General features: G+C 46.1%; 1 protein-coding gene across 2 annotated transcripts in view; it reads right to left on the minus strand.

Moving 5' to 3' along the window:
- The window catches only part of FBXW8 (F-box and WD repeat domain containing 8), a 56,384-nt gene extending 31,213 nt beyond the window's left edge, over nt 1-25,171 (minus strand). For both annotated transcript variants that reach the window (XR_013340920.1, XM_021549766.2), the window contains exons 1-4: nt 24,881-25,171; nt 22,009-22,113; nt 15,696-15,860; nt 15,375-15,463 (exon numbers count right to left, since the gene is read on the minus strand). Coding sequence is in view for 1 of the 2 variants with exons in the window: in XM_021549766.2 (XP_021405441.2) it covers nt 15,375-15,463; nt 15,696-15,860; nt 22,009-22,113; nt 24,881-25,168 (647 nt within the window). In the remaining variant the exon portion in view is untranslated. The remainder of the gene's footprint in view (nt 1-15,374; nt 15,464-15,695; nt 15,861-22,008; nt 22,114-24,880) is intronic.
- Nucleotides 25,172-26,618: the final 1,447 nt, after the last annotated feature.

Raw genomic sequence — 26,618 nt, forward strand, 5'->3', positions numbered from 1 at the left:
AAGCTGCAAAAGAAGTTTTTTCCATTCAAGAGGGGGAAATGATGGAAATTAATTTGTAGAGAATTCTCAAAGCCTGACAGAAGGCCCACACTGTGTGCATCTCTATGCAAACCTTGAGATAAGAAATGCTGACTTAGAAATCCCACGGAATAGGACAGATATTGTTGGGAAAGAAATGGAGCTAGAAACAAGCTTCAAAGATGGTCTTGCAAGTAAGACTGGATACTTTGGAGAAACAGAACTATGAAAGATGCATTGTTGTAGGACCCACAAAAAGTAACTTTAGATTATTACCTTTAAGTCATTTACAGATGGTGTGGCTAAAGCTGATAGGCCAGGAAACACTTACAGTGCTTTGTAATTAGGAAATAGTCAGCTTCTGATTGTGATGGTGTGAATTATAACATCTGTATTGTCTCACCCTTCTCATGGGACTGAAAATGGAAATAAAGTTTCTAAAATACTTCTCAGTTGCCCTGTCTCTGGTCAGAAAAGGGCTTAATTCAACAACCCCACTGCACCTGCAAGGAGGTGGCTGCAGCAGAAGGGAGGCAGGAACAAGGATGGGTTCAAACAGCTCCCAGACTGATCCTCCCCCAGTCCTCTGTGCACAAAGCCATCAGCTTTGCCTCTTTTAGTCCCATTTATTGAATGTGGCACCGAAGTCTAACAAGGCAGGCAGGTAAATTGAAACTGGACCTGCAAGGAATGGTTTGGCCAGCAGGACCAGGGCAGTGATTCTTGCCCTGTGCTCAGCACTGGTGAGGCTGCACCACCTTGAGTGCCGGGCCCCTCAGTTTGGGAAGGACATTTAGGGGCTGGGGTGTGTCCAGAGAAGGGCAACGAGGCTGGTGAGGGGTTTGGAACACAAGTCCTGTGAGCTCCTGAGGGAGCTGGGGTTGTTTAGCCTGGAAAAAAGAAGGGTCAGGAGTGACCTTCTCACTCTTTACAATTCCCTGTCAGGAAGATGCAGCCAGGGAGGGGAGGCCTCTTCTCCCAGGCAAGAACTGACAGAATGAGAGACACAAGTTGAGCCAGGGGAAATTTAGGTTGAATATCAGAAAAGAATTCTTCACTGAAAAAGAGACTGGGCAATGGAATTGTCTGCCCAGGGAGGTGGTGTATCATTGTCATAGCTTTTAAAGAAGGAATGGGACCACAGATGGGAAGAACCATTTATTGCTCAAATAAACATCAGTTTCATAGATTTTAGAGGAGCAAGCAGTTGGCCATAGCTCAAAGTAGTCACATGTTCCTTGATATAAAAGAATATAAAGCTTTCTAACCCAATGAACAGATGCCACAAGGTTTAATTTGCTTTTCTAACCTATCACCTTTACTTCACTCTGCTGCACTGTGGGTACTTTTGTCCAATGGCTTCTTCTCACTTGCACACAAATGCTTCTATTTTAACTTCTAAACTCTCAGCTTACTCTATACAACCACAGCCCTACACTAGAAACCCTTCACCATCTTCCCAGTGCAGTTTCTCACTAACTTAAGGCATATTCTTACAACTATAGAAACATAAGGGCTTTTTTTTTCTGCTAAATGTGTCTTGTATTTTTACATCAATCTAAGCTTCTTTTAAGGCTGCAGATCAAACCTTTCAGTGTCTGTGGAAGTTTCTGGTTTTCCAGTTCCCACAGTAGTGGAGTCACTGTCCCTGGAGGTGGCACTCAGTGCCATGGTTCAGTTGATGAGGAACTGCTGGGTCACAGGCTGGACTCGATGCTCTCAAAGGTCTTTTCCAAGCCAGCTCATTCTGTGATTCTGTGACACACAACTCAGCCACCACTATCAGTATTCACTTTGCAACTAACACACAAGGAGAGCCAGGCTCAAGAGGAAAAAGGAAATCAGGAACAAGCCTAAATTACATCGTGGCAAAACTTCAAACTGGTTCTTTTCAATCTTTCAAGATTTCTGGTTGTGTTAAACCAGAGCATTTTTCTATGACCATACAAGCACCAACCCAACCTACTGCTCTTTATAGGAAGAGATTTCTTTTTATAGAAGAAATTTCTTAATGTCTCATCAACAGATCAATTTACTTACATCTCTGAAGACTAATTAATTAATAGATTCAACTAATTGCTGTCTTTAGAATTAAGGCAATGGTTCCTTTTTTTGCAGCAGGTTCACTAAAATATCACAACAACTGTAATTTAACATCAGCTTGTCAATGAGGAAATAAAGAAACAGAACTAAACTTTTCAGATAATATTGAATATATCTGAATGAAAGAAAGTTGTTACACAGCAAACAATGAATAAACTGCTCTGGGCCATCTATAACCACACAAAAGACCATTAAAGTAAAAAAAATCAGAGAAAAAGCAGAGAAGCTTCTACAACTGGTCAAAGATCACAGTTCTGTAATTATTTAAGGCCAGTTTTGACAAAACTGTGATAATTAACATTGTCAGATGTCTTCCTTTGACATAGCTGACACTTAGATTCTTTTGGAAAATCAAAGGTGCTTCCTGCTCTGTCACCTTTGTTGTTACATCCTGATTTTTAGGGGAAAAGTATCATGGAAGAGTGATTCTTACCAGCCTCAGAGATCTGGTGGTTAGGAATCTGGCTGTGCTTATGAGGAAAAAAATTAATTACAAGAAAAAGAAGGAAAGGAATGTTTAGGAGACGTGGGAGTTGCACTCAGGTTTCCCAGTTCTCTGGGCAGTGCCATGCCATAGGAACAGATCCCTCCCAACATCTCCTGGTGAAAAGGCTCCAATTTACAGAAGGAATTAAAGTGCCCAGGGGGGTGGTGAAATCTGTCAGGCAGAGAGAGATGCACATTAATTCCCTGCACTGATCAGGAAGAGAGGGAAGCCTGTCCTTGTCACCTGCCTCCTCTGCTGTGCCTTACAGGGGAGCACCCAGGGAAAGGAGAGAACAGGGTGGGACACTTCTCCCTTTCCTCCCTCTGCAAATGTGGCCCAAACTCCTCTGAATCCTGCTCTCATTTCCAATTTACAGCAGCACAATCTAAAAAGAACAGACCAAGAAAGATGCTTCCCCAAAGCAAAATGTTTCACTTCAGATTGGACGTGGAGCGCGGATCAGATCACAACAAATCTCTTCAGTTTGCAAAACTGGAAAGGGCTCATTTTGCTTCAAAATCTGGATAGAAATCGCAACAGGACAGGTGATTGCACAGATCTGCTGCACTCCCCTTCAAACAAGAGGCACACCATGTTTTGGAAGCATTTAAATTTTGAACTGATTTTTGTTTCCTTATGTTAGGGTTGGTTGGGGTCGTGTTTTCGAGCTTCTCCTGACTGCCAAGAGCAGCAGATTCTTCCCAAGGGAAACCAAAATTCTCTTGTCACTGAAAAGTGAGTTTCATAAAACACTGGTAGACTGGAAAGAACTCAGTGACAGAATATTTGTTTTCATCTCTGAATAAACAAGGAAGAACAGCATCTCCTCCTAGTGTAGGTCTCACACAGTCCAGGCTGGAGATGTAAAAACAAAGACTGAGAGAAGGAGAAAATGGCAGGAGAAGAGGACAGGCCCATGGCTGAATAATTCTTAGAGTACACTGCACCTGGTTTCCCTACACAGCCTGGAACACAAGGGATCCAGCAAAAACAACAATGCATTGACTGCAATCCTGGAATTAAAAATCCAACATCATAGGACCACATGAAATCCTTAAATTAATTTTATCTCAGAATTCAATCAAGTCAAAATGTAGTTTGACCCATTCTTTGTTCACCTGAACCTGAAGCTCAAACTGGAGCAGCACCACCAAACACTTCTGGCCATTGGTTTGAAACCAATTTGATGATGAACTCAATTCTGATGTGTTTTTGCTGGAACGTGTTTGGCAGGGTCTGCACCAGCCCACCCTGCAGCCTCCTTCTCCTCACTCCTCCACTCCTGGTGGATCAGTCCATGCTGGAGACTCCCACTCCTGTGCCATGAAGCCACGCTGCTTTCCCAGCCCTTGCCAGGACCTGCAGGACTCCAGAGTTGTGCCCAGTTGGCTCTGGCACTGCCCAACAATCCCTGAGAGCATCCTGTGCTCCTCCAGTGACAGAGACCAGGGAGACTCCACGTGCCAGGAGAACCCTGCAAGAGCCCACCAAAGCTCCCCTGTGGCTGCTCAAAAATTCCAGCAGTGCCAGCACAGGAGGAGTTCCTCAGGAAGGTTCCTAAGGCTTCCTGTGTCCCTCCTCCCCCATTTCTCACCATTCCCATCCTTCCCAGGGCAGTCCCACACAGCAGAGCAGAAGGATGGGGAGAGATGTTCCACAGGACTGTGGTGGGATCATGAGTGGAGCTCCAGGTCTGGGCAGGGAACCAGCCTGGGGAAATGGGAGATATAAACCAGCTCCTCCACTGCCATTTCCAGTGTGCACTGGGCCTGCACCAGGACTGAGCTGGAAGGATTTCAAACACAGATGAATCCAATTCAGAAGGAAAAAAAAACATAATGCTGTCATAAAGAGCACCACACTTTCAATTTGTAACCACAACAAAAGGCTTTTAAACTATTAAAGCACTGCCTTGCTGTAAAAAAAATAAAAAGGCTGCTTTATTGCAGATAATTGGCAAATCTGCCCTATCAACAGAGCTGGCTGGAGAGAGGAACACGCTACACTATTTCTAGATAATTTCAAGATTTTTAATCATTTCTAACCACAACTTCTACATTTTGCCCTGAAAATTTAATTTGAATCACTCAATGAAATAGCCCCAGATGCAAGTCCTGTCCAAGAACAAGCCCAGCACTCCAAACCCACTCAGTTACTGATTTTTCTACCAAGATGGCACTGAAATGCCCACTTAGCTTTCTGCTGGAGTGAAAAAACAACCAAGCCAACTCAAAACTCCCTTCCTGTTGAATACAGCAATGATCACATCCAGTTTGCTCTGACACCAAGAGCATTCAGCTGCTGCTGCCTTCCCCTGATGGGTGCCATGAGCTGATTGCTGCAGTGGCAGGTAAATCCTCCAACACCTGACACCACTTGCACTGAGCAGACCCAACAACCCAACCCCAAACCCTGAAATAACCCACATTAGAGACCACACCTGCTTCATTTCATTTAGAAAGGCTGTCCAGTCTCGCTCTCCTGAGCACAACAGAGAGAAACAAGAAGCCTGTTGCTCACAAGGTCAATTTTCCCCTCTCCTGATACCCATTCCCTGATTCCTTCCATCCACACCACACCTGGCTCCCAGCTCTCTCTACTCACAGACACATTTTTCCTTCTCTGATGTTCAACAGAGCCTCTCCATCCGAGTAACTCAGCTTCTTTGATGGACTCACATTCCACTTTGCCCTTGTTCTTTGGAGTATTTCAGTATAGACACATGAGAAGCAGCAGCAGAGAAGAGACAAGCTGTATTTTTCTAAATATACTTCTGGCCAGATATGGATCTAGCTGTAAAAATTAGCCTGAACATTCAGCTTAGGTTTTACAGAGATGCAGCAAAACCTTGCTGAAATGGAGCAACAATAGGTGCAATGCATATGGCATAGAAAACCTGGGAAAAATTAAATTCAGATCCAATAAAAATACCTACTCACTAATCAAAAGCATTGTGACTACTTTTTAGTGGCAGTAATCAGATGGACATTTTGCCTGTGCCCTCCCACGTGAGTGCAAGCAGGAGCTGGGGTTAAAAGCTGCTGCTGCCCCACGATGAATGTCTGGGAAGCAGGTGGTGGAGTGCAGAGCACATGTGGGAGGAAGCAGAGCTGGAGGCTGGGCACAGCTCTAATGAAGTGGTGCTGAAGAGGCAGACGATTTCATAAGGAGAAAAACATCAGGAAACTGGTCAAAACACAGAATCTCATCTGAAAAAGCTCCACTGTGCTGGATAGCAATAGCCAGAACAAATCTGGGGAAGAGGAGGGGGAGGCTGATCCCTCTCCAGAGCCCCAGATGTCTTTATGGTTGCCTAATGACAATTATACTCAACCAATTAAGACACTGCTATCACAGTTGCATTGTTAGTAAGGCTTTGGCCCTGAGTGTTGATGGCTGTCTAATTAGTGTTTGTGCAAAGTACAACTGCAACTAATATATAAACTGACAAATACACAAAAGAAAAACTGTTAACAGGAACATTTTCCAAACAGTCGAGACTCCGCTCACTCAGTCCATGGCAGCAGCAAAGACAAACTGCTTTCCTTCATGGCTGGGGTACTGCTGGCACTGCAGAATTTCACTTCAAATCACAGGGGCAACAAGCCCCTTGCTGGGTTTCTGTTCAGACAGGATGCTGGTGCCACTCACTTTTGGTGCTGCCTCGAGCACACCCCTCCAGGGCAAGGCTTGCTGCACCAAACTGGGCTAGTCACCAAAGACTCCTGATAAAACCCACCAGAAACCAGCTTACATTTTCCATATTTTCTCTAAAGAGTCTGTAGCAAGGAAAAGGAAGGAGAAAGAACCCCTTTTGTTTCACAGTCAGGTCTGATTTCCAGAAGGCAAAGTCTGTTCAGTTTCCAGATACCTGCGGTGATCAACAAACCAAAAAAAAAAAAACCAACAACTTTGTTTCAGGCAGTCAGTGACCATCTGTTAATACTCAAAAGATCTTATTATGAAGTCCTTACAATGTCAGTGCATTTTATTGAAGTCAGTAGGAATTTTGATGCAGTAACAGTCTCTGTTTAAACGGATGCCTGTTGATAAGCAAGTAAAATAATGAGTATTTTGCATTGTCTTGCTCCAACAAGCATCTCAGAGCTTTCATCCTTGTTCCACCAAAAGCAACTCTCTAGTCCTTCATGTGTTTAATTAAGGTATCAGCTAGTGCTCCCCCTCAGCAGGCTCAAGATTAGGCCCAATTAAAGATGCAAACCCAAATCCAAACACCTTCAAATTGGTTTAAATGGTTCCTGAGCTCCATCTTCTCTCCAAGGCTCAAGTCAGACAGTGGCAACTCAATGTCCAATTTCAAAACACCTCTTCATCAGAACCATAGTACATTGGGAGGTACCTCAATCACAGTGGAAAACACTGGAATTCAAGGGATTCTAGCACTCCCCTGAAGTGAGGGATGAGTGAGGGACAGCTCAGAAACATCTACCACAGGGTGAGGTGCCTCAAAGACTGGAAGAGGTAAAAGTTCTCAGTTCTCCCTGCATTCTCATTCCCAGGTATTTGGATACATTGATTTTGCCAACTTTAACCAACAGGTAGCTTGGCTGAGGGATTCCTTATGGAAAGGACTCAAGAAAAACTAATAGTAGCTAAAAGAGCTACTTCATATGGCAGAAAGGAATATAAATAGAACACAACAGCCAAAAATAAAACAAAAAATGGAACTGGGAAGAGAAAATTTTAAATTGCATAGCAGAAAGCTAGACCATAAAACACAAGGAAAAACAGATGGGGGTAAACCAAAATCAGAGTCTGAAACAATCCTAATGCTGGTAGAAGAATGTGGAGTAGAAAATTAATCTCCCTGATTTCATCCAAATGTACTTTTGGGTTGCTTAATATATAAATGCAGCCATGAAAAATGTGACTAATGTGTCCCAAAATGGATCTGGAAGCACTTTTAGATTTAGCATATAGGAAATCCATTCTGAGCATCCTCATGATCAGTTCCCAAACTCTTCTGCTGGGAACCCAACTTTCCAATTTACCAACCCACGCCCATCTGTGGGCCCCTCACAAATATGGAGCTACAGCGAGCTTCTTCCTTCATTTTTAGGGCTTTATTTAGGAAATTATCCCTCAAGAAACTGGGTTAAGCTGCTGGAGTGTGTAGTTCTGCAGCTTAGCACTGTTGTCTGTAACCAAATTAACATTTCACCATCCTCACTGTTTCTGCCTCACCTTCTATATTAAGTGCATGCAAATGTCATACCAAGGGAACAGAAACAAGCCAAAGGGTTGTACTGTAAGGAAAACATTTTAATGAACATTTATAAAAGAAGCAATTAGAAAAAGCCAAACTGTTTCTAGCAATTTGATTTTTAAGGCAAAAAATCTCCCATCCCATAGCTCAAGGTTCCAGTGGCTTGCATCAGCCCAGGCCCATTAATTAAAGCAGCTGCTCTACCAAGGAAACAAATTACTGTGGGTTCAGGAGAAAAAAAAAAGAAAAATATCTTTTCCATAAGAATTCAGGAGGCATTATGATGCAATTTGGGAAGGCTCTGCTCCATCAACCCTATTAGGTCACAAAGGACAAAGAACAGATAAACAGTGGCTCCAGTTGCAGACAGAGGTGAGAAAACCCCATTGGAGGATGCTGGAAATTGATCTGTTTGCTCTGGAAAGAACACAAACTGCAACACGCTGCAAGCAGCAGAGAGGAGGAGCATCACCTGAGCTCCAGGCACTGATGACAGCCCAGAGAGTAAAAGTGAAATCTTCAAGAATTTTAGTAGAAAGTAGGATGTGTTTGTCTGGCCTTAGCAAAAAAACAGGATTTACAAGCTCAAAATTACTGCCTGTGCCTGAGAACACCAAAGGCATCACTGAGCACATCCCTGCAGCAGCAAAACCCAGATGTAAACCAAGAGCTCCAGGCAGGCTGGAAAAGCAGCTTCCACAGAGTCAGATCAGGCTTCATAAGCAGCTGGAGTGAAAAAACACCAACTACTCAGAACTCCCTTCCTGTTGAATATAACAATGATCACATCCAGTTTGCTCTGACACCAAGAGCATTCAGCTGCTGCTGCCTTCCCCTGATGGGTGCCATGAGCTGATTGCTGCAGTGGCAGGTAAATCCTCCAACACCTGACACCACTTGCACTGAGCAGACCCAACAACCCAAGCCCACTCCTGGTTTCACCTGAAAGGCTTTTTTCAGGAGCTGACAGAAAAGCCAGCCTGGCTGTCACTAACACAACCTTACCTAAGCCCCGTGCTCATCTGTCACCAGAGCCCTCTGAACTCATGATGTCATTCCCCTGTTCAGCCTCCTCAGGGTGAAAAGAGGAGCCCTGACACTGCTCCTTAACAATGATGAGAGTGAGTGAAGAGAGCACAAAAGGTCTGGGAAAGGTTGAAGAAAAAAGCAATTATTTTCACCTTCTGCTTTGTTTGACACCTTGGCTTGCAGTCTCTGGGAGGGGAGGGAGAAACTATGAAAGTTGTGGCATCATAGAAGTGAAATTTAGGCAATTAAACAAGGCAGGGGTTTGTTCAGGCTGTTAGAAGTCTTCAGTTTGTTAACTTTGATTCATTTTCATTACTAATTAATATTTTGGTTTCCTCAGGTCTGAACACTGAATTAAGATGCTAGAGCTAATAATAAATACCTTGAGAATAATCCACAAGCCCTATAGCAAAAATCCAAATTAGATGAGAGTTGACATGAAGTTTTAAAAAGTGCAGGAACGCATTTTCAAGCCTTTCGGGCTAGTTATCATTATGAAACTAAAGAGAGTGGCAAGCCCAGCTTCTAAAAAGTCATTTGCAGGTCACCTTTGAGCAGGAGCAAAGTGGAGTGGGAGGTGATGGATTAGAACAAAGGAACTCACCATAAAGGAGCAGCTACTTGTGTGTAGATGCTGCTCAAAGTGAGTTAAACTGAAAGGCCCAAATTGTTTGTGATTGCTCCCAGAATGAAGACAACTGCATAAAATCATTTCAGCATTTAGGATGTCAGCATGAGAAATAAATGTCCAGATTCCCCTAACAAACCACACAGGACATTTAGGAAGTTCTTCCTTAGCTTCTCATTGCCTTTCTCAAGCATCACTTGGGGAAACAGCACCTGTGCCAGGTGTGCTCCACCCTGAAAAGGGAGGAAATGTGAATCTGTTGGTTTATCAAGGCAATCAGCAGATGAGTCTCACCAGTCCTAACTCCTCAAATCCCAAGGAAAGCTGGCAGTACTTACAGGGGAAGGAGGAAAACATCTGAAATTAAAATTTCAAGAGAAGCCAGGGCTGATTTCCCAGTCTGTAAGAGGTGCAGGGACTCCTCAGAGCATCTGCTAGATCAGTTTGTGGCCAAGCTCTTCACTACCAGGCCACCATTCAGTCATGGAAAACTGAAGAAAAAAAGAAAGGAAAAGATGATATTTATAGTTCTGGGTCTTGGGAAGGGTGGTCTGACTCTGGACCTCTTTTGTTTACTTTTCAGAGCCACCAGCAGCAGCAGTGAAGCCACAGTGCTTTTTCTACAAGCATTAAAAAATTAACACCTCCCCCTCAAAGCCCACCTGGTGTGGTTTTAAGGGTGAGCTGTGAGGTGAGATGGGCACCAGCAGCACAAGGCAAGCTCACCCCAGGGCTCAAGAACAGCCACAGGTGACTAATTCAGAGCCAGTCAGGAGCAACAGTCTCAGGACATGCCATGGGCACGTCACACCACGGGATCCTTTAGAATGACAAGGTCAAATAAGGACCAGATGCATGTTCTGAGATCACTCTGTCCAGGAGGACCCAACCTCCGACTATACTGCCAAAAAAAAATGGAAAAAAAGCAGCAATTTTACTGTCTGAACATGCATTTGCTTAAAAAAAAACCATATAAATCTAGATTTTAGTAAGAGAAAGTGAAGCAATCCAGGCATTCTGCACAGTAAATGACAGCATTATGCACAGGGAGCCTCATCACCAGCAGGAATTTCTAAAAGCCAAGCAAGCAGCTATATAATTACTTTAAGTAAGCTCTGACTTAGGGCTGAAACTCCATTTGAATCGAGGATGAGGGGGAGAACATCATCCCTTTAGAGAAGATCCTCCGAGACGTGTAACTGTAGAAAGGCTGGCGAATACAGCATTGATTGGGAGTGAGGTAACCACAAACACCACGGGCTCAAATGAAAAGGGATTCAGGGGCTGACCCAGAAAACAAGCCTCGTAACCACCGGGATGAAATTTTAATGACAAACACAAGAAGCTCTGCGTGCAGGCCAGATTGAATTATCTGATGTCAGGCAGCACAAAGGGGAGCTGCTCGCAGCCACCTCCGCTCCCAGCTCAGGTTGCACTCAATCAGTCCTTGATATTCTGCCATCTCCTGGCTTCAGCCTGGCCAGCAGCTTGGGGACAAGTGGAGAGTGCATGGAATAGGAGCATTTCTCTGTGTAGTGTGCCTTTGCTTCCTTCACAGAACTAATAAAGAGCTGCTCCTGAACCAGCTCAAACTGTGCCTCTATAAATCACAGCTGCAGGTTTAAGTCACTCTGCCCACAACCTGTATAAATTCCCTTTCAGAAAGATTAAAAAGCTCTACAGCAACTAAAATAAAAATGATTCCACTTTGCAGCAGTTTGAAGCAGGACAGTGAAGATGACAAGATTCTGTCTAACACAGCACAGGTTCAAATCAATCTGTGATTCCAGGCTTGCTCCAAGATTCCCAAACACACCAACCCCAGCATTCCTGCTCTCTTCCAATCAGAACTCCTCTCAGCCCAACTAGAACTTAATCTGGCTGCTGCCAGAAAAAATAATTAAATATGTTTCTATAAATACATCAGCAACAAAAGGATTACTAAGGAGAATCTCCATCTCCATTGGATCAGGGAGAAACAGTGACAAAAGATGGAGAAAAGGCTGAGGGAATTAAGGCCTCATCCTCAGGGTACCCAGGCTGGAAAATAGGGACAGGGAGCAGAACGAAGCCCCCATTTCCCATGACCCAAGGGGAAATGGCTGGCATCCTGCTGCAGCACTTGGGGTGCACACCAAGGTGCTGAGGGAGCGGGGCAGAGCTCACCCCAACACTTCCCACCCTTTCCCAGCAGGGAGGTCATGGACCCTCCTTTGCCAGGGGACTGAGCTCAGCAATCATGATGCCAATCCAGGAGCTGGGCTGGAAGGAGGACCAGGGAAATGCTGTCCTGTCAGCCTGACCTCAGTGCCAGGCAAAGTTCTGGAACAGAACATCAGCAGGGCCAAGTGCTGGCTCCTACCCTGGGCCACCACCACCCCAGGGAATGCTGAAGGCCTGGGCAGGAGCAGCTGGATAAGGTGGACAAGGCCCTGGGGGTGCTGGTGACAGCAGCTGGTCACCAGCCCAGGTGTGTCCAGGTGTGCAAGAAGGCCAAGGGCAAAGCACTGGGCATTCCTGGGGCACCTCCAATCCTCTGTCCAGTTCTGGCCCCTCAGGACAAAAGGGACCTGGAGGGGCTGGAGCATGTCCAGGGAAGGGGCTGGAGCACCAGGAGTAGCTGAGGGAATTATGATCAAAAAACCTGCTAAAAACTGAGCAGCCCTGAGCAGCAGCCTCAGGGACAAAAGAAAGGTGATGGCCCAAACCACTGGCTAGAAAATCCTTGGGAAATGCTCCACAATTCTGGATTAGCTGCACCAGGCCTTGCAAACTCACACACTCGGACACACAGGTCCCTCTGTAATCACTGATTATTCCCATGCAAAGCTGAGCACACAAGTGTTTGTGAAACAGGAGAGAGAATCATTAAATGTAACAGATAATTGATATTTATACTGAGAGGAGAATTGACTTTGTAAACCTCAGCTATTAAATTACTTCTTCAGTACTGAAAGAACACAACAGTTTGGTATTGATCACCAGATTCATTACACTTTCACGACAAATTTGAAAGCACAATGCCATTAAGTTCAATTTTATAAGCTGGGAGAGACAGGGGAGGGTTATGGTTGGATTTAAAAAATATAAACACAGCAAACAATAAAACTCCAACAAATTCCTCAATATCCTAAATTCTTACCAAATGCACATAAAGTATTTCTCTGCACAATTTGCTGATGCCCTCTGAAGTTTTAGTTATAGCTTGAAGTCTCCCTTGTTTGTTCCATTTACCAATTTAAGAGACGAAGCAGAGTGAAGGACAAGCCGTAAACAGCAAAGGACAACATAATTTTTCTGTTCTAATATTCTAAACTCTTAATCTACTAACCAGGTAAATTCAAACAGCTGAATTCTAACTTCCTCATGTTGTTTTATCAAACACATACTCACAGCTTCATAAAGAGATAATTCATTTTTCAGAGAAATTACTGGAAAGTCATGCAAGTGAACATTATTTCTTCTAAAGGGTACACACATACAGATTTTCCTCGGTGGCCTCTTACCTGCTCATCTATTTTCAGGAACCTGAATTATTTAATTGTATCACACCCCTGATGTAAATTCACCAAGAGAATCAGGAGATATTGGAGGAACTGGAGAACCAACATGAAAAGAGCGTGTGCAACTGTCAGAACCCAACTTCTCCAATACACCAAGTCAAAATATGGAATATTTAAGCATAATATGCAGGATTTACAACCTTTGTTTATTAATACTTCAGAAATGTAATTTAATCTGCATAACTCCTATCTACTGCACGTTTGGATATAAATGAAGTGGAGAAAATGAAGGAAAAGAAGAGCTGGAGGTTTTGGCAGCAGCATGGAGACAACTGGGTTTGCTATCTGATAGTTCAGAGTCCTGCTCTCAGCTGCCCAAGAGCACTCAAAAGCATTTCCACAAATTAGAATTTTCCAGGCATCTTTCTTATAACCAGTCTATGAATTTTGAAGTATTTTAGAAGCATTTTCTCAGTCCCACACCATTAACATGAAGTGTTACCATAAAACATTGAACTCTGGTATGTCAAGGACAACGTCCCAGCTCCCCAGGATAACATAATTTTTATTTATTTATGTCATTTCTGGAGGGTTACTAATTACTGAACCTGTGAAATTCAAACAGAACACAGTAAAGCCTCACACTTACTGGCAGAATCACTGTAACCTCTTCTAAAAATTTGTGGGACTCTTAAACTTTTATTTAAGAGTATAAACCACATGAATAGGTAACATTGAACCAAGGTACAGAAAAGTTCTATAATAGGAAAAGAGAAGTTTGAGTTTATCTATTCTAAGTGGGTTATTTTCATTTCAGGTTGTCTCTTAAGTAAGAATGCAGAAAAGTAACAGTACTTCTAAAGTTATTTTTGTACTGTGACAAAGAGATTTTTATGAAAAAACACAAAAAAGGGGGATTTTTTTCAGTAGATGTGTAAAATGTTTAATACATTCTGGGTGCTTCCAGAGCAAAATAATAGATGGAGTTCATCAGAAAGCACCTGAGGTTTTATAGGAACTACTTATACATGAGATAACCTTCGAATAGTTCCATAAAAATTTGACCTGCTGAGGTAAAGTGTAGATGAACATCCTTATCAGTCACTTAAGGACAACCTGTCTCAGGAACTGCAGGTGAATCCATTCTTATGCTTCAAACAGGTGCTGCTTTTGAATTTATTAAAAGAAGCACCTGAGATTTCAGATGGTGAAGGTGGACTGGTAAAGATGCAGTGGGCACTGCACAGCCTGGAAGAGGTGGAGGATTACACAGCCTGGTAAGGATGGAGCAAGCTTTACACACTCTGTTAAAGGTGAAGTGGGGATTACACACTCTGGTGAAGATAAAATGAGCATTACACACTCTATAGAAACGTGGCATTACTCTACAGGAGTGGGCATTACACAGCCTGGTAGAGCGGGCACTACACACACTATAAACGATGGACTGGGCATTACACACTCTGGTAAACATTACACACTCTATAAACGGTGAAGTGGGAATTATTACACACTCTGGTAAGGACAGAGTAGCACTATGCACTGTTGCAGGTGCAATGGATGTTACATGTTCTGTAATACATGGAGTGGGCATTACACACTCCACAGAGGGTGGAGTGGGCATTACACAGCCTGGTAAAGGTAGAGTGGGCGTTACACACTCTATGGAAGGTGCAGAGGGTATTACACACTGTATGAGAGGTGCAGAGGGCCCTGCAGACCTACTGCAGCTGCAGAGGGCATTGCACACTCAGTGGGAGGTGCAGAGGGCATTGCACACTCAGTGGGAGGTGCAGAGGGCATTACACACTCGGTGGAAGGTGCAGAGGGCATTACACACTCTATGAAGATGCAGAGGGCATTACACACTCAGTGGGAGGTGCAGAAGCACTGCAGACCCTGCTGCAGCTGCAGGGGGCATTACACACTCAGTGGAAGGTGCACACACTCTGAAGATGCAGAGGACATTACACACTCGGTGGAAGATACAGAGGGCATTACACACTCAGTGGGAGGTGCAGAGGGCATTACACACTCAGTGGGAGGTGCACACACTTTATGAAAATGCAGAGGGCATTACACACTCAGTGGGAGGTGCAGACAGCATTACACACTCTATGAAGATGCAGAGGGTATTACACACTCGGTGGAAGGTGCAGAGGGCATTACACACTCAGTGGGAGGTGCACACACTCTATGAAGATGCAGAGGGCATTACACACTCAGTGGGAGGTGCAGGGGGCATTACACACTCTATGAAGATGCAGAGGGTATTACACACTCGGTGGAAGGTGCAGAGGGCATTACACACTCAGTGGGAGGGGCAGGGGGCCCTGCAGACCCGCTGCAGCTGCAGAGGGCAGTGCCAGCCGTGCTCACCCGGCCATGACCACGCCGTCGCAGCAGTGCACGTCGCACAGGACCCGGCCGGGCTCGTAGTGCAGCTGGCTCACGGCACCCACGCGGTTCTGCAGAGAGACACAGCCTTGGTCTTCCCATCCCTCCAGCCACCAGATCTGCTGCTGCCAGACTCCCAGCTTTGCTACTGCTGCTGAGAGAAGACACATCTATCCCAACTCCCACCACAGCAGCTTTCAGCTGGGAAAGAGGAGCTGCAGAACACACCACCAACTCTCCTCTCCCACTTGCTCAAACCATGTTCCCGTTTTTCCCCATTTCTCTAAGGAAATTCCCTGTCACCTTCCAGTTGGTTTTCAGCATGTGCTCTCTGGCTCTGCAGTTTTTCAGGGCAAGCTTCCAGCAGGAATGGTCAGAGATGCTCATGTCCAACAGGTATCCCTCCTCCTGGCACAGCCGGTACCACAGCACTTCGTCTTCTGCGAGGATTTTCCACGTCCTGCTGACCTAGGAATCAATGTTTATATATGGATCTCTCATAAATGGATAAGGAAAAAACAGATTTAATATAAAATACTAAATAGTAGCTGAAATACAAAGATATAAATTAATACAGGTCTGTACTAAGATGAAAGTCTTACTTAAATATATTTGTTCAATATTTATATACCTGAGTGTATAAAAACCCCAGATTTTTAAGAAAAGGCTTGTTTTCTGTGGTTTCTTCAGGAAAAAACTGAGTTTATACTCTATTAAAATTCCACATAACATGAACAGCAGTTTAGTGGCCACACTGTCAACCTGAAATATCAGTAACTGGAAAATTTTGACAGGAAAAGCAGCAAGAAAACAATTAAGAGAGAATTATGAGCTTAGAGCAAAAATATGAATATATTTTCATATTTGTAGCTAAGAAACCCTCTCAGATCACAGCACCATATCTATGAAGTCCCACTGACAATGCCTGATTAGGGGTATGACATTAGTGATTTATAACCTATTGTATTACAGTATGCATAAATAGGAATGAATTATTAAGTTTTTCAAGCAGCCTCAAGTTGCTGCCCATTCCAGGGAGAACAGCTTCATCACAATCAATTGTGGGCTCAGAATTAAAGATTGAAGAGGTAAGAGCCAACTTAAGTAGCTTTTTTTTCCCCTCAGTAATTCTTAATTTAAAAAAACAGACGTAACCAATGAAAGCCACGACTGGTGAAAGCAGCAATCAATTGTGCTCTGGTTCTAAAAAGATTAAACGAACCTTCTGAGACTGACATCATTTTTAGTAAGTTACAATTAAGCATCTAATGTTCATTTCAGTCCCCAGATTATGCCAAGAATCCAAGCCTACCATGGACACAAACTCTCCCAGGACTATCTCTTTATATTTATTTGCCATTTTTTTCCATAGTCACACACACAAAAAATGTTTAATATGATGAAAGAAGGGGTGATCTGAGTAACCTGCAAGTGTTTGTAAGGTTTGAGACCTACAAAGAAAAGCAGTGCTCAAACAGGAATATCCTAATGCAGCAAACTGAACATTCTGAATCACACAGAGACCTCAGTGTAAACTGGCAGAGGGAGACAAACCCCTTCCATCCTCTGACATAGGAAACAACCTGCACAGGGCAGGAATAATGCCCTGAAATGACAGAACCAGCACTGAGGCTTCTCCAGCAACACACAGCACCCTGGAATCAAAGTGCTCAGTGCTCCTGTCCCTAGAGGGACACACTCAGCAACTTCAAAAGCACCAAAGAGGGGCAATCCCAAATCCAAACCATTGGAAATTTGCTCTCAATTTGATTTGAGAGTAGGATAAATATCTGTGTTATTGCTCCAAGAATACAAAAAAAAAAACCCAAGCAGCTTTCTGCTGACACACCAAAAGAGCAGCTGTGGTGCAGGAGTGGAGCTCCCCAGGCAGAACCTCTGCCCCCTCCCCAAACAGCAGCACATTTTCCTGACAGGGACAGGCTAAGCACACACACAGGGAAGCACAGCCAAACCAGGCCAGCTTTTGCCTTGCTTTCCAAAAGAAAAATCAAAAATAAACACACACCTTTCACTCTGCCAAAACAGACAATATTGCACAGACCTTTCAAGTTTCGAGGTCTTAAAGGCATTTTACAAAGACAGTAAAACAAAAGAAAGGGGGAGGGGGGGGAGCTACATAAAATTTCAACTGCCTTTTTAACTTTCAGGGGGAATAAAGATCCTATCCTATCCCGATTTTTTTTCAATCAAATTACAGCGAACCCTGCTGCTTTACAAGCCTGAATTTCCAAAGGGTCCCTAACCCAGCCTTTTCTTACAGCCCCAAACTCGCATGCCAATCCCTTGTAAAACCCCACTGAGCGAGGCTCAGCTGCACGAAATCACTAATAAAGAGTCTCAAGCATTTCACTTTACAGCACCACTGTGAGCTGCAGCATTAAAACCAGCCATTGGCTTCAAGTCAGCTTTATTAGATCTGCTTGACTTGGAGTTTCAGGTGAGGCCCCAAAAGCCAGGGCATTGTGGCTTTATTTACCTGCACCCAAATACTGGGTGCTGGAGAGGAGCTGAGATGTGCAAAGCTCTTGTTAAAACAGTTTCCAAATCTAAACAGAAACTCCAGCAAGGATCAATGACAACATCTAACAGACTTGTTTATAGATTTGGAGTGCTGAATTTAATTTTGTCTTCAGTGTTCCTATTATCTTTTTACAATTTTTCTCAGCAAAGAAAGTTTGGGTTCCCCTGAGCTCCACAGAGGGACAGTTTTATACTTTATAGTTCAGCAAGTAATAATGTTCTGGAGGACTTCAAAGGCTTTTGCTGACATAGGCTTTGCTATTTGGTTTTGCCTCTGGGGGATATTTTTCCCCCTAAAAAACCCCACCTCTTCCATCAATCCAAAATTTCTTCTAATCCCATCTAAATCAACTGGCTCAAATCCTAATGAAGGTTTATTCATCCCTCTGCATCTGATAATGGGTTTTATTTCACTAGGTTTATTTTCTTCCCCAGACACACAAAGGCAGAGTCAAGGCTCATTTGCTGGGACCAGGGGCCTCAATTAGAACTAGCTGGACTTTGAGCTTGGTACAAAAAAGAGTGCCAAGTGTTTAATCCAAAGCCATTCTGATGGAAGCTGCTCATCTTTTCTGTTCACAGCCCTGAGCACAAAATGGTTTGGCCTGGAAAGGACCTTAAAGACCACCCAGTGCCACCCCTGCCACGGGCAGGAACACCTTCCATTGTCCCAGGCTGCTCCAAGCCCCCACCAACCTGGCCTAGAACACTTCCAGGGATCCAGGGGCAGTCACAACTTCAATCTGTGCTTACAGGGAGCAATTCCTCCCCAATATCCCATCCAGCCCGCCATTCCCTGTGTCCTGTCCCTCCATCCCTTGTCCCCAGTCCCTCTCCAGCTCTCCTGGAGCCCCTTTAGGCCCTGCAAGGGGCTCTGAGCTCTCCCTGGAGCTTCTCCTCTCCAGGTGAGCACCCCCAGCTCTCCCAGCCTGGCTCCAGAGCAGAGGGGCTCCAGCCCTTGCAGCATCTCCTCCTCTGGTCTCACTCCAGCAGCTCCAGGTTCTCCTGATGTTGGGGACCCCCCAGCCAGGGACAGCTCTGCAGGTGGGGTCTCACCTGAGCAGGGCAGAGGGACAGAATCTCCCCCTCCTTTCCTGCTGCCCACACTGGGGGCTCAGCCCAGGGCAGAGATATCCTTATCCATCCATTTCTCTGCAGTCTCGGGGAATCACAAAGAGGATGGATGATCGCTTTTACCCATAAACAACCTTGATGCAAAACCATGCTCAAAAAACCACATTCAATTTTCTTTTTATAAATGTATAAACATTAAAGCCTCGACAGTTTAACAATCCCAGAAGCCCTGGAGGCAAGCAGCTGAAATTCTTGATTTATGCATGACAATTCATTTCTAAATTCCTAGAAACACTCTCCCTTGCCCTAGATACATATACAATTCCTGTGTTGGTAAACACTTCTAAACCTTTTCCAAGACGAAAACCTAACAGGTCAAGGGAATTTCCCACTGATCTGCTCAGAAACAAAACTGCCAAAATTCATTGCTGCTGAATTCAATCATCCCCTCATCACCAAGCTGAGCCATAAAGGCCAGGTGCCCAAGCCATGGGTAAAATTATTGTATCTACAGTATTAGCCCCAAATCACACAAGGACATTTCACTTTGTCACATCTGTGGTGTCCCAAGGCGTTGATTTTCCTTTCCCTCTACATCGTGACCAGGAGGAAGGAGTGATTGCTCCCAAACCTGCTCACAGTCACAGGAGAGTCATTCATGGTACAGATATTTCTGCCAGTGGTCAGAACACAATCAGAAAGTACTCACAGGGCAAAATTCTGCATTACCCAGGCCTGTTCTGTGCTACGTAAAGCCCTGGATAGTTTTCTCTTTGAATTCCAAGTGTGGGATATCAACAGGGGCTGGTCTGGTGGATGCTACTGAATGTCACCCCCCGACTGTAGACCCAGCAGAGCTCAGGCTCTGAGGACACTTATTTACAGACTTTTCTATTTTCAGTGCCACACAGACAGGTTGTGGTTTACAGTACTAGCTCCAAAATCAAAGAAAAGCTGTGGGGGAGCGAGGGAGAGGGAAATATCAAGGTGAAATTAAAGTTCTCCAGACAGTCTGTGGTGTGATTAAATCTCAGAGAGGCTCTGCAGTCAGGCTCCTTTCCTGTTAGCTGGTTACCAATTTGGCATGAAGAACTAAGCAGACAGGTTTTCTCCAAAGGCACTCACATGGATCATGATGCCAATTCCACCAACTGGCCCAATCTCACTGAAATCCCAAGGCACCTTAGTAAAATAAAACCTTTCTAGGATAACACCATAAAGCAGCAGGGTTTTCCATGGAACAGAAGAGGGCTCCCCCCCTTCAAAAACAAAACCACCAAGAGAAAAATGAAAATGCTATTTATTTTTATGGCTCTGCTTTTTATTTGAACACTTAAAAAGAAGCCAGCTCTGCACTGCATATTCATCTGATTGGGAAAGCCCTGTGAAACACTGGGCACTTGCTCAGCTACCTGTCAGCTGCCACAAAGGAACAGTGACTTGGGAAGAGGAGAATGAGAAATGTGGAAAATTGTCTGTGTTAAAACACATCTCAAGAGAACGGGTTCAAGCTAAAAAGCGAAGTGAAGGGGAGAGAAATCCAGTGCAACCCTAAGCACAGGGAAAAGGAGCAGCCTTACAGCAGCCAATCTTTTTACTATGCCATGAGGTAAAGTGATCATGCCTAAGGAGGGAGTGATCATGAAAAGAGAGTGAAAGAATAACCTTAAACTAATCCACTTCAAAAATGCAACCCTGCCCTGTTCTATATCACGGGCTGTGGCCTTTACTGATGGCATATCTCTACCCAAGGGACAGAAACTTGAGCATATCTGAAAGCTTCCCTGTCCAGGACAGCACCAAAAAACAATCCTAGAGAATTTTCCCTTCTGCAAGAGCAGCCCTGCACGAGGAATTAATTTTCTTTAAATAGTCCCTGTTCCTAAAAGGCATTAGCAAGTCAAAAATTTAAACAACAACCACTTGTAGCCATTTAACACTACAACACACACTGAACATTAAAAGCCCAATTTCCTTTCAAAGCTGGGCCATTTGCAGATTGTTTTAGTTTAGTTTACCATCCTCAACAGACCCTGTCTGTCACTTCTCAGTTTTCACACATTAACGTTTTTCTCTTCCACTCAAACCATGCCCTAAACTGTCTGTAACACAAAGAATGGTTTTGGTTGGATTTTTGTGAGGTTGCAAGATGTGCTCTGAATGTAAGACTTAATGACCACCAGCCTGGAACCCTAAACAGTGGCCACAGGAGAAACTGGAATTGTATCTACAATTGTATCTACTTGATTTCACAGGGTAATCAGCACTTGTCAATTAAGTTTGCTTTGAAGACTCATTCAGAGAAGAGGTTCATCATTCAGTGGGTGAAGAAAGGAAATAAAGAAGCCCAACAGTGTTGGCTGAATAAGTGAGTAGAATGAGGTGAGAGTGTTTCAGTAAAGTTCTGGAAGAGACAGGCAGTTTATAACTACATGTAAATTAAGGACCACGCCCGAGTACAGACTGCTGAGAGCATTATCTGAAAATACCAGAAAAGAAAAATATAAATCCCTTGCAGAGCGAGGGGGAAGAAATTAGGGTCATTTAAGAATTTAGCCTCACATGGAAATACTACAGACAAAAAGTTACTACTGCAATGTCTGTGATTCAATCCCATGCTGGAAATGAAGAGAAGCAGCTCTTACCATGCCCTTACCACTGCCAAGTGCTGAGTCCTAAATACTGCAAGACACTGACCTGAATCAAAAATGTTTCAGAACACTCACTCAAATCAAAATATCTTTGCACTATTTATTTTCAGTTTTAAAGCTTCGCTGCTGCCCAAGCCACAGATGTTTTATTTAACTCTGCTCAAGTGCAGCTGTAAATCCAGCTCATGTACCATTTCATTTTCAGTATCCAGCTTTGGAACTGTCTCCTGTGAGAGAAAGCACAACCAGCTGAGTTCCTTGGGCTACCACCCCACTTGCCTACATGGAGATGCCTGATTTTTCACCATTTCTGCCAGTTTTAAGAGCAGCAAACTGCCAGCAGCACTCACCTGAGCACACCTTCCCAGCTCAGCCTTGCCCAGGTACTGGAATATCTTCAGCGCCAGCTCGTAAGGCAGCTGCACGTCGAAAAAAGGAACCTCATTGATTTCATTCTGGAAAGGAAAAAGGAGAAAAGAATTGGTGAGGCTGGTTTAACACACAGTTTGACAGCAGGAGAAGTTACCATGTATGGAGAAGGAATGGTGTGTCCTCAGGGCCACCACAGCTCCATGAAAACATCTGTTTTTCTGCCCCTCCCTTTTTTCATGGCCCTTTAAGGGGCAGAGAAAGGCAAGACACAAGTTCTAGTAAAAGTTTGGCTAAAGTGCCAAAAACGCCCAATAAATGATCACTTTGAAGACATATGCCCATTATTAATTTCACCTGCAAGATTTCAATCCCATATGATGGGAAAATGAACAAATATTTTAAATAAAACTGAATGGAGATGATGTTGGTTTCTTTCATTACTAATATAAAAATGTTTTTTTTAATATGAACTGTTCCTCCTTTAACTAATTGAACAACTCAAACAAAAATATGAAGCTAAATCCATCCATTTAAGCTAACAGCTAAATGCAATACACAGATTTTTTTTCCCAGATGTATTTTGTTTGGTTTAATTACATAACTATTACATCTTCTTTCTGCAGTTATCACAAGATTTATCTTTGCTCTTATCCTGTCTGGATATTCAAAATTTTTATATTCTCTAATAGAGAAAGAGCTAAATCAGCTGATTCTGACCATTTCTATGTTACAAGTTTTGCTCTCCAGTATTTCCTCTGGTTTCTGTTCCCCCTCCAGGTGTTCCTGATCATTGTCCATCAATCCTCACATACAAAATCAGCTGCTCAGTTAAAACCCATCTCCACTGTTTGCCTTCAGAAGCTCGGTATCATCTCTTGTCTCTTCCCTAACCCTGGTACCTTTGTTTCTTTGTTGGTCTTTCCTATAGCTTCTCATTCAAATCTGGACCATTTGCAGAACCAAAGTAGAATAGAGGGGCTATTCTGGGTTTATTTAAAGCAGTTACTCAGGGAAATCCCAATATAATGTGGTGGTGTGGTTTTTAAACCAAAGTATATTCTACACCAGGCAAGTGTTTAGACAACACAAACATGGGCAATGTTCCCCATCAGGTCTTTTAGCAACAAAATATCACTGCACACACACTGGAACCTTCCACTTGTTCTGAAGTTAGTTAAAGCAGGAGCTGCAGCCAGCCCTGCTGCTGCCTCCCTCCTCATCCCCAATTTCCCTGCACAAGCAGCTCCTTTTCCCTGCCCCGTGCCGGGGCCGCCGGCTCTGCTCCCCGCCGCGGATCCGCAGGATCTGTTTTGCTTTCGCGTGCTGTAAATCCCACCCGTCTCCAGCGGGGACACCCAAGGAAAACACAACGGGAACCTCTCGGCGGCCACATGCCGGCAGGCTCCGAGCTGGCCAGATGTGATCCCGCCCGGCTCCAGCAGCCGCGGAAGCGCTCCGGAGCCACGGGCTGCCCAAACAAATCACAGGAGCCACTGGGCAAGGATTGTTAGCTCCAGGCTTACGAGCTCAGGCACGGCAGCACCGCGGATGTGCTGCTTCCAAACTGGGCTTGACTCGTGTCCAAGCAGCAGATCCCGGGCTGGCTGGATGCCCACAGAGGGCTCACTGCAAGGACTGAGGGCTGCAGGCACAGCGGTGCCGACACAAGGCTCGACACCGACGGTGCTCTCGAGGAAAGGAGGGAAAAAGAGCAAAAAACAACTACATAGGCTTTCTATAAACCGAGCTGCAAGAAGATTTATACCCTGCTTCAAATAAACCCAGAAGTGCCTTTTTTTTCTGCTTTGGCGCTGCAAAGGGTGCAAGTTTAAATGAAGAGTAGCTGTAGAAGAAACCTACAAAGAAGCAAAGAAATGGGGGTTAGTAAAGTGCCAGCAGGGAGGGGATGATCCCGATTTGAGCACAAAGTCATACTGATTCCATTCCAATGCAATCCTAACATTAGGGGCAGAGCCGGGTCTTCCCACACCCCCAAAAGTTCCTGCAGCTTGTCCTCAGCACAAGGAAGCAAGGATGTTAAGTCAGCACCAGTCTGTCTAAAAGTCTACTGGAATGAGTCCAAAACTCATATACAACCAGCCCCTCTGAGACAGATTCGGGCTCCTGTGTGCTAATGGAGCACTAATTCTGTAAAATGGATTAATTTGTGCCTTGCAGACAGAAATTTAATCTGTTCCTTTTAATTTTTTTAAGCAAAGAGTAATTAGTCATAGTGAGGTTAGTGAGAAACAAGAAAATGGGTTTCCCCCCTAGTTTTCCTATACTGTAAATAACATCTCTATGGCATTTAGAGGATTTACCAAAATAACTTTTATGTGGTTCAGAACTGTATTTAAGACTATTTCCAAATTAACTCCTTTATTTAGAATTAAAGCTTGTTTTCTTACTACGCTGCTGTGTCATAAGGCAGGATATCCTTAATTACTGCACCCGCATCAAACTGCCTGGGTAAACAACAAAAATCTTAAGAGGAAAAAAAATATTATTTCATAGAGTCACAGCATATGTCGAGTTAGAAGGGACCCTCGAAGATCACCGAGCCCAACTCCCGACCCTGCACAGGACACCCCAACAATCCCACCCTGTGCCATTACACAGGACAAGCAGATTCGGAAGGGTTAAAAAAGTTAAAGGTTAAAAAGGACCTATATTCAGAAGCTGAGGTTATAATCAAGCACGCAGGAACACAAATCCAACTCCCCTTCGCTCGCCGCCCCTCAGCCGAGCCCCTCTCCGTGCCCCGGCACCGGCCCCGCGCCCGCCCTGCCCGCCGGGGCCCGGCCTGTCCCCGGCACGGCCCCGGGGCCGCCCCGGCCCGCGCAGCCCTACCAGGTCTCGGATCAGCTGTCCCAGCAGATCGTCCCCATCTCCGGCTCCGTCCCCCGCGGGCTCCGCGGCGGGCCGGGCGGGCGGCGGGCTGCGGCGGGCCGGGACGCCGCCGGCCAGCAGCCTGCGGGCCAGCGCCAGGTACTCGGGCTCGGCCGGGGCCTCCCGCGGGGCGTCCCCCGGCCTCTCCGCTGGCTCCTGAGGGGGCTCCTCCCGCCGCCGCCGCTTCGCGGCCCCGGCCCGCTCCTCCTGCCGCCGGGGCCGCTCCCGCTCCGCCGGCACCGCGGCCATGGCGGCGGGGCCGGCCCGGCGCGGCACGGAAACCGCGCCCCGCGCCCGCGCGTTCCGCCGCCACAAGGTTCCGCCGCCGCCGGGAGCGCGGCCGGTGCCCGGGAACGAGCCGGTGCTGGGGCCGGGGCCGTCGTTTTGTGATCTCCACAACGAGGGCGGCGATGGCGGCCTCAGGGCCCGGCCTGGCTCTGGAGAGCGGCGGGGGCCGAGCGAGGCTGCGGCGATGGCGGGGTCGGTCTGGGCTCCGGGCCCCGCTGGGAGCCCTCAGCCCCCTCACAGCCATGGCCGGGGATGGGGCAGGGTTTCACTGGGAGCCCTCAGCCCCCTCACAGCCATGGCCGGGGATGGGGCAGGGTTTCACTGGGAGCCCTCAGCCCCCTCACAGCCATGGCCGGGGATGGGGCAGGGTCCCGCTGGGAGCCCTCAGCCCCCTCACAGCCATGGCCAGGACAGGGCAGGGTCCCTCTGGGAGCCCTCAGCCCCCTCACAGCCATGGCCGGGGATGGGGCAGGGTCCCTCTGGGAGCCCTCAGCCCCCTCACAGCCATGGCCAGGACAGGGCAGGGTCCCTCTGGGAGCCCTCAGCCCCCTCACAGCCATGGCCGGGGATGGGGCAGGGTCTCACTGGGAGCCCTCAGCCCCCTCACAGCCATGGCCAGGACAGGGCAGGGTCGCGTTGGGCATCCAGAGCCCCGCTGGGATCCCTCATCTCCCTCACAGCCATGGCCAGGACAGGGCAGGGTCTCACTGGGAGCCCTCAGCCCCTTCACAGCCATGGCCAGGACAGGGCAGGGTCTCACTGGGAGCCCTCAGCCCCTTCACAGCCATGGCCAGGACAGGGCAGGGTCTCACTGGGAGCCCTCAGCCCCCTCAGCCATGGCTGGGACAGGGCAGGGTCTCACTGGGAGCCCTCAGCCCCCTCACAGCCATGGCCAGGACAGGGCAGGGTCTCACTGGGAGTCCTCACAGCCATGGCCAGGACAGGGCTGGGTTCCACTGGGCACCCAGAGCCCCACTGGGAACCCTCAGCCATGGCCGGCCCCACTGGGAGCCCTCATCCCTCTCACAGCCATGGCTGGTCTCATGGGAGGGTTGTTGCCCGTGGAAGTGGCTGCTCTGAGTGATCAATGTACCTCTCAGAGGCCATTTTCCCCTTTCTCTTGGGCACGTCTGAAGCTGAGCAGGTGGGCAGGGCTGGCACCCCCGGGCAGGTTTCCCCCACCGCTGCTGTGCCCACCACACCTGCTGGGATGGTGTTCTGCTGCTTGAATCACACCCACCTCCTGCAGCCACCACAGCCCGAGAGCTGCCACTTTGATGGCGTTTTGGGGAGGACACGAAGTTGGCTCAGCTCCTCTCCACAATCAATGCACCTTGGTGCTCTAAGGCTGTGTTCAAATGATGCTGAACCGCAGCTGCAAACTTCTGCCACTTCAGCCAGTCCAGCTGCC

The sequence above is a fragment of the Lonchura striata genome, chromosome 18 (assembly GCF_046129695.1).
Source record: "Lonchura striata isolate bLonStr1 chromosome 18, bLonStr1.mat, whole genome shotgun sequence".
In the NCBI taxonomy this organism is placed as follows: Eukaryota; Metazoa; Chordata; class Aves; order Passeriformes; family Estrildidae; genus Lonchura; species Lonchura striata.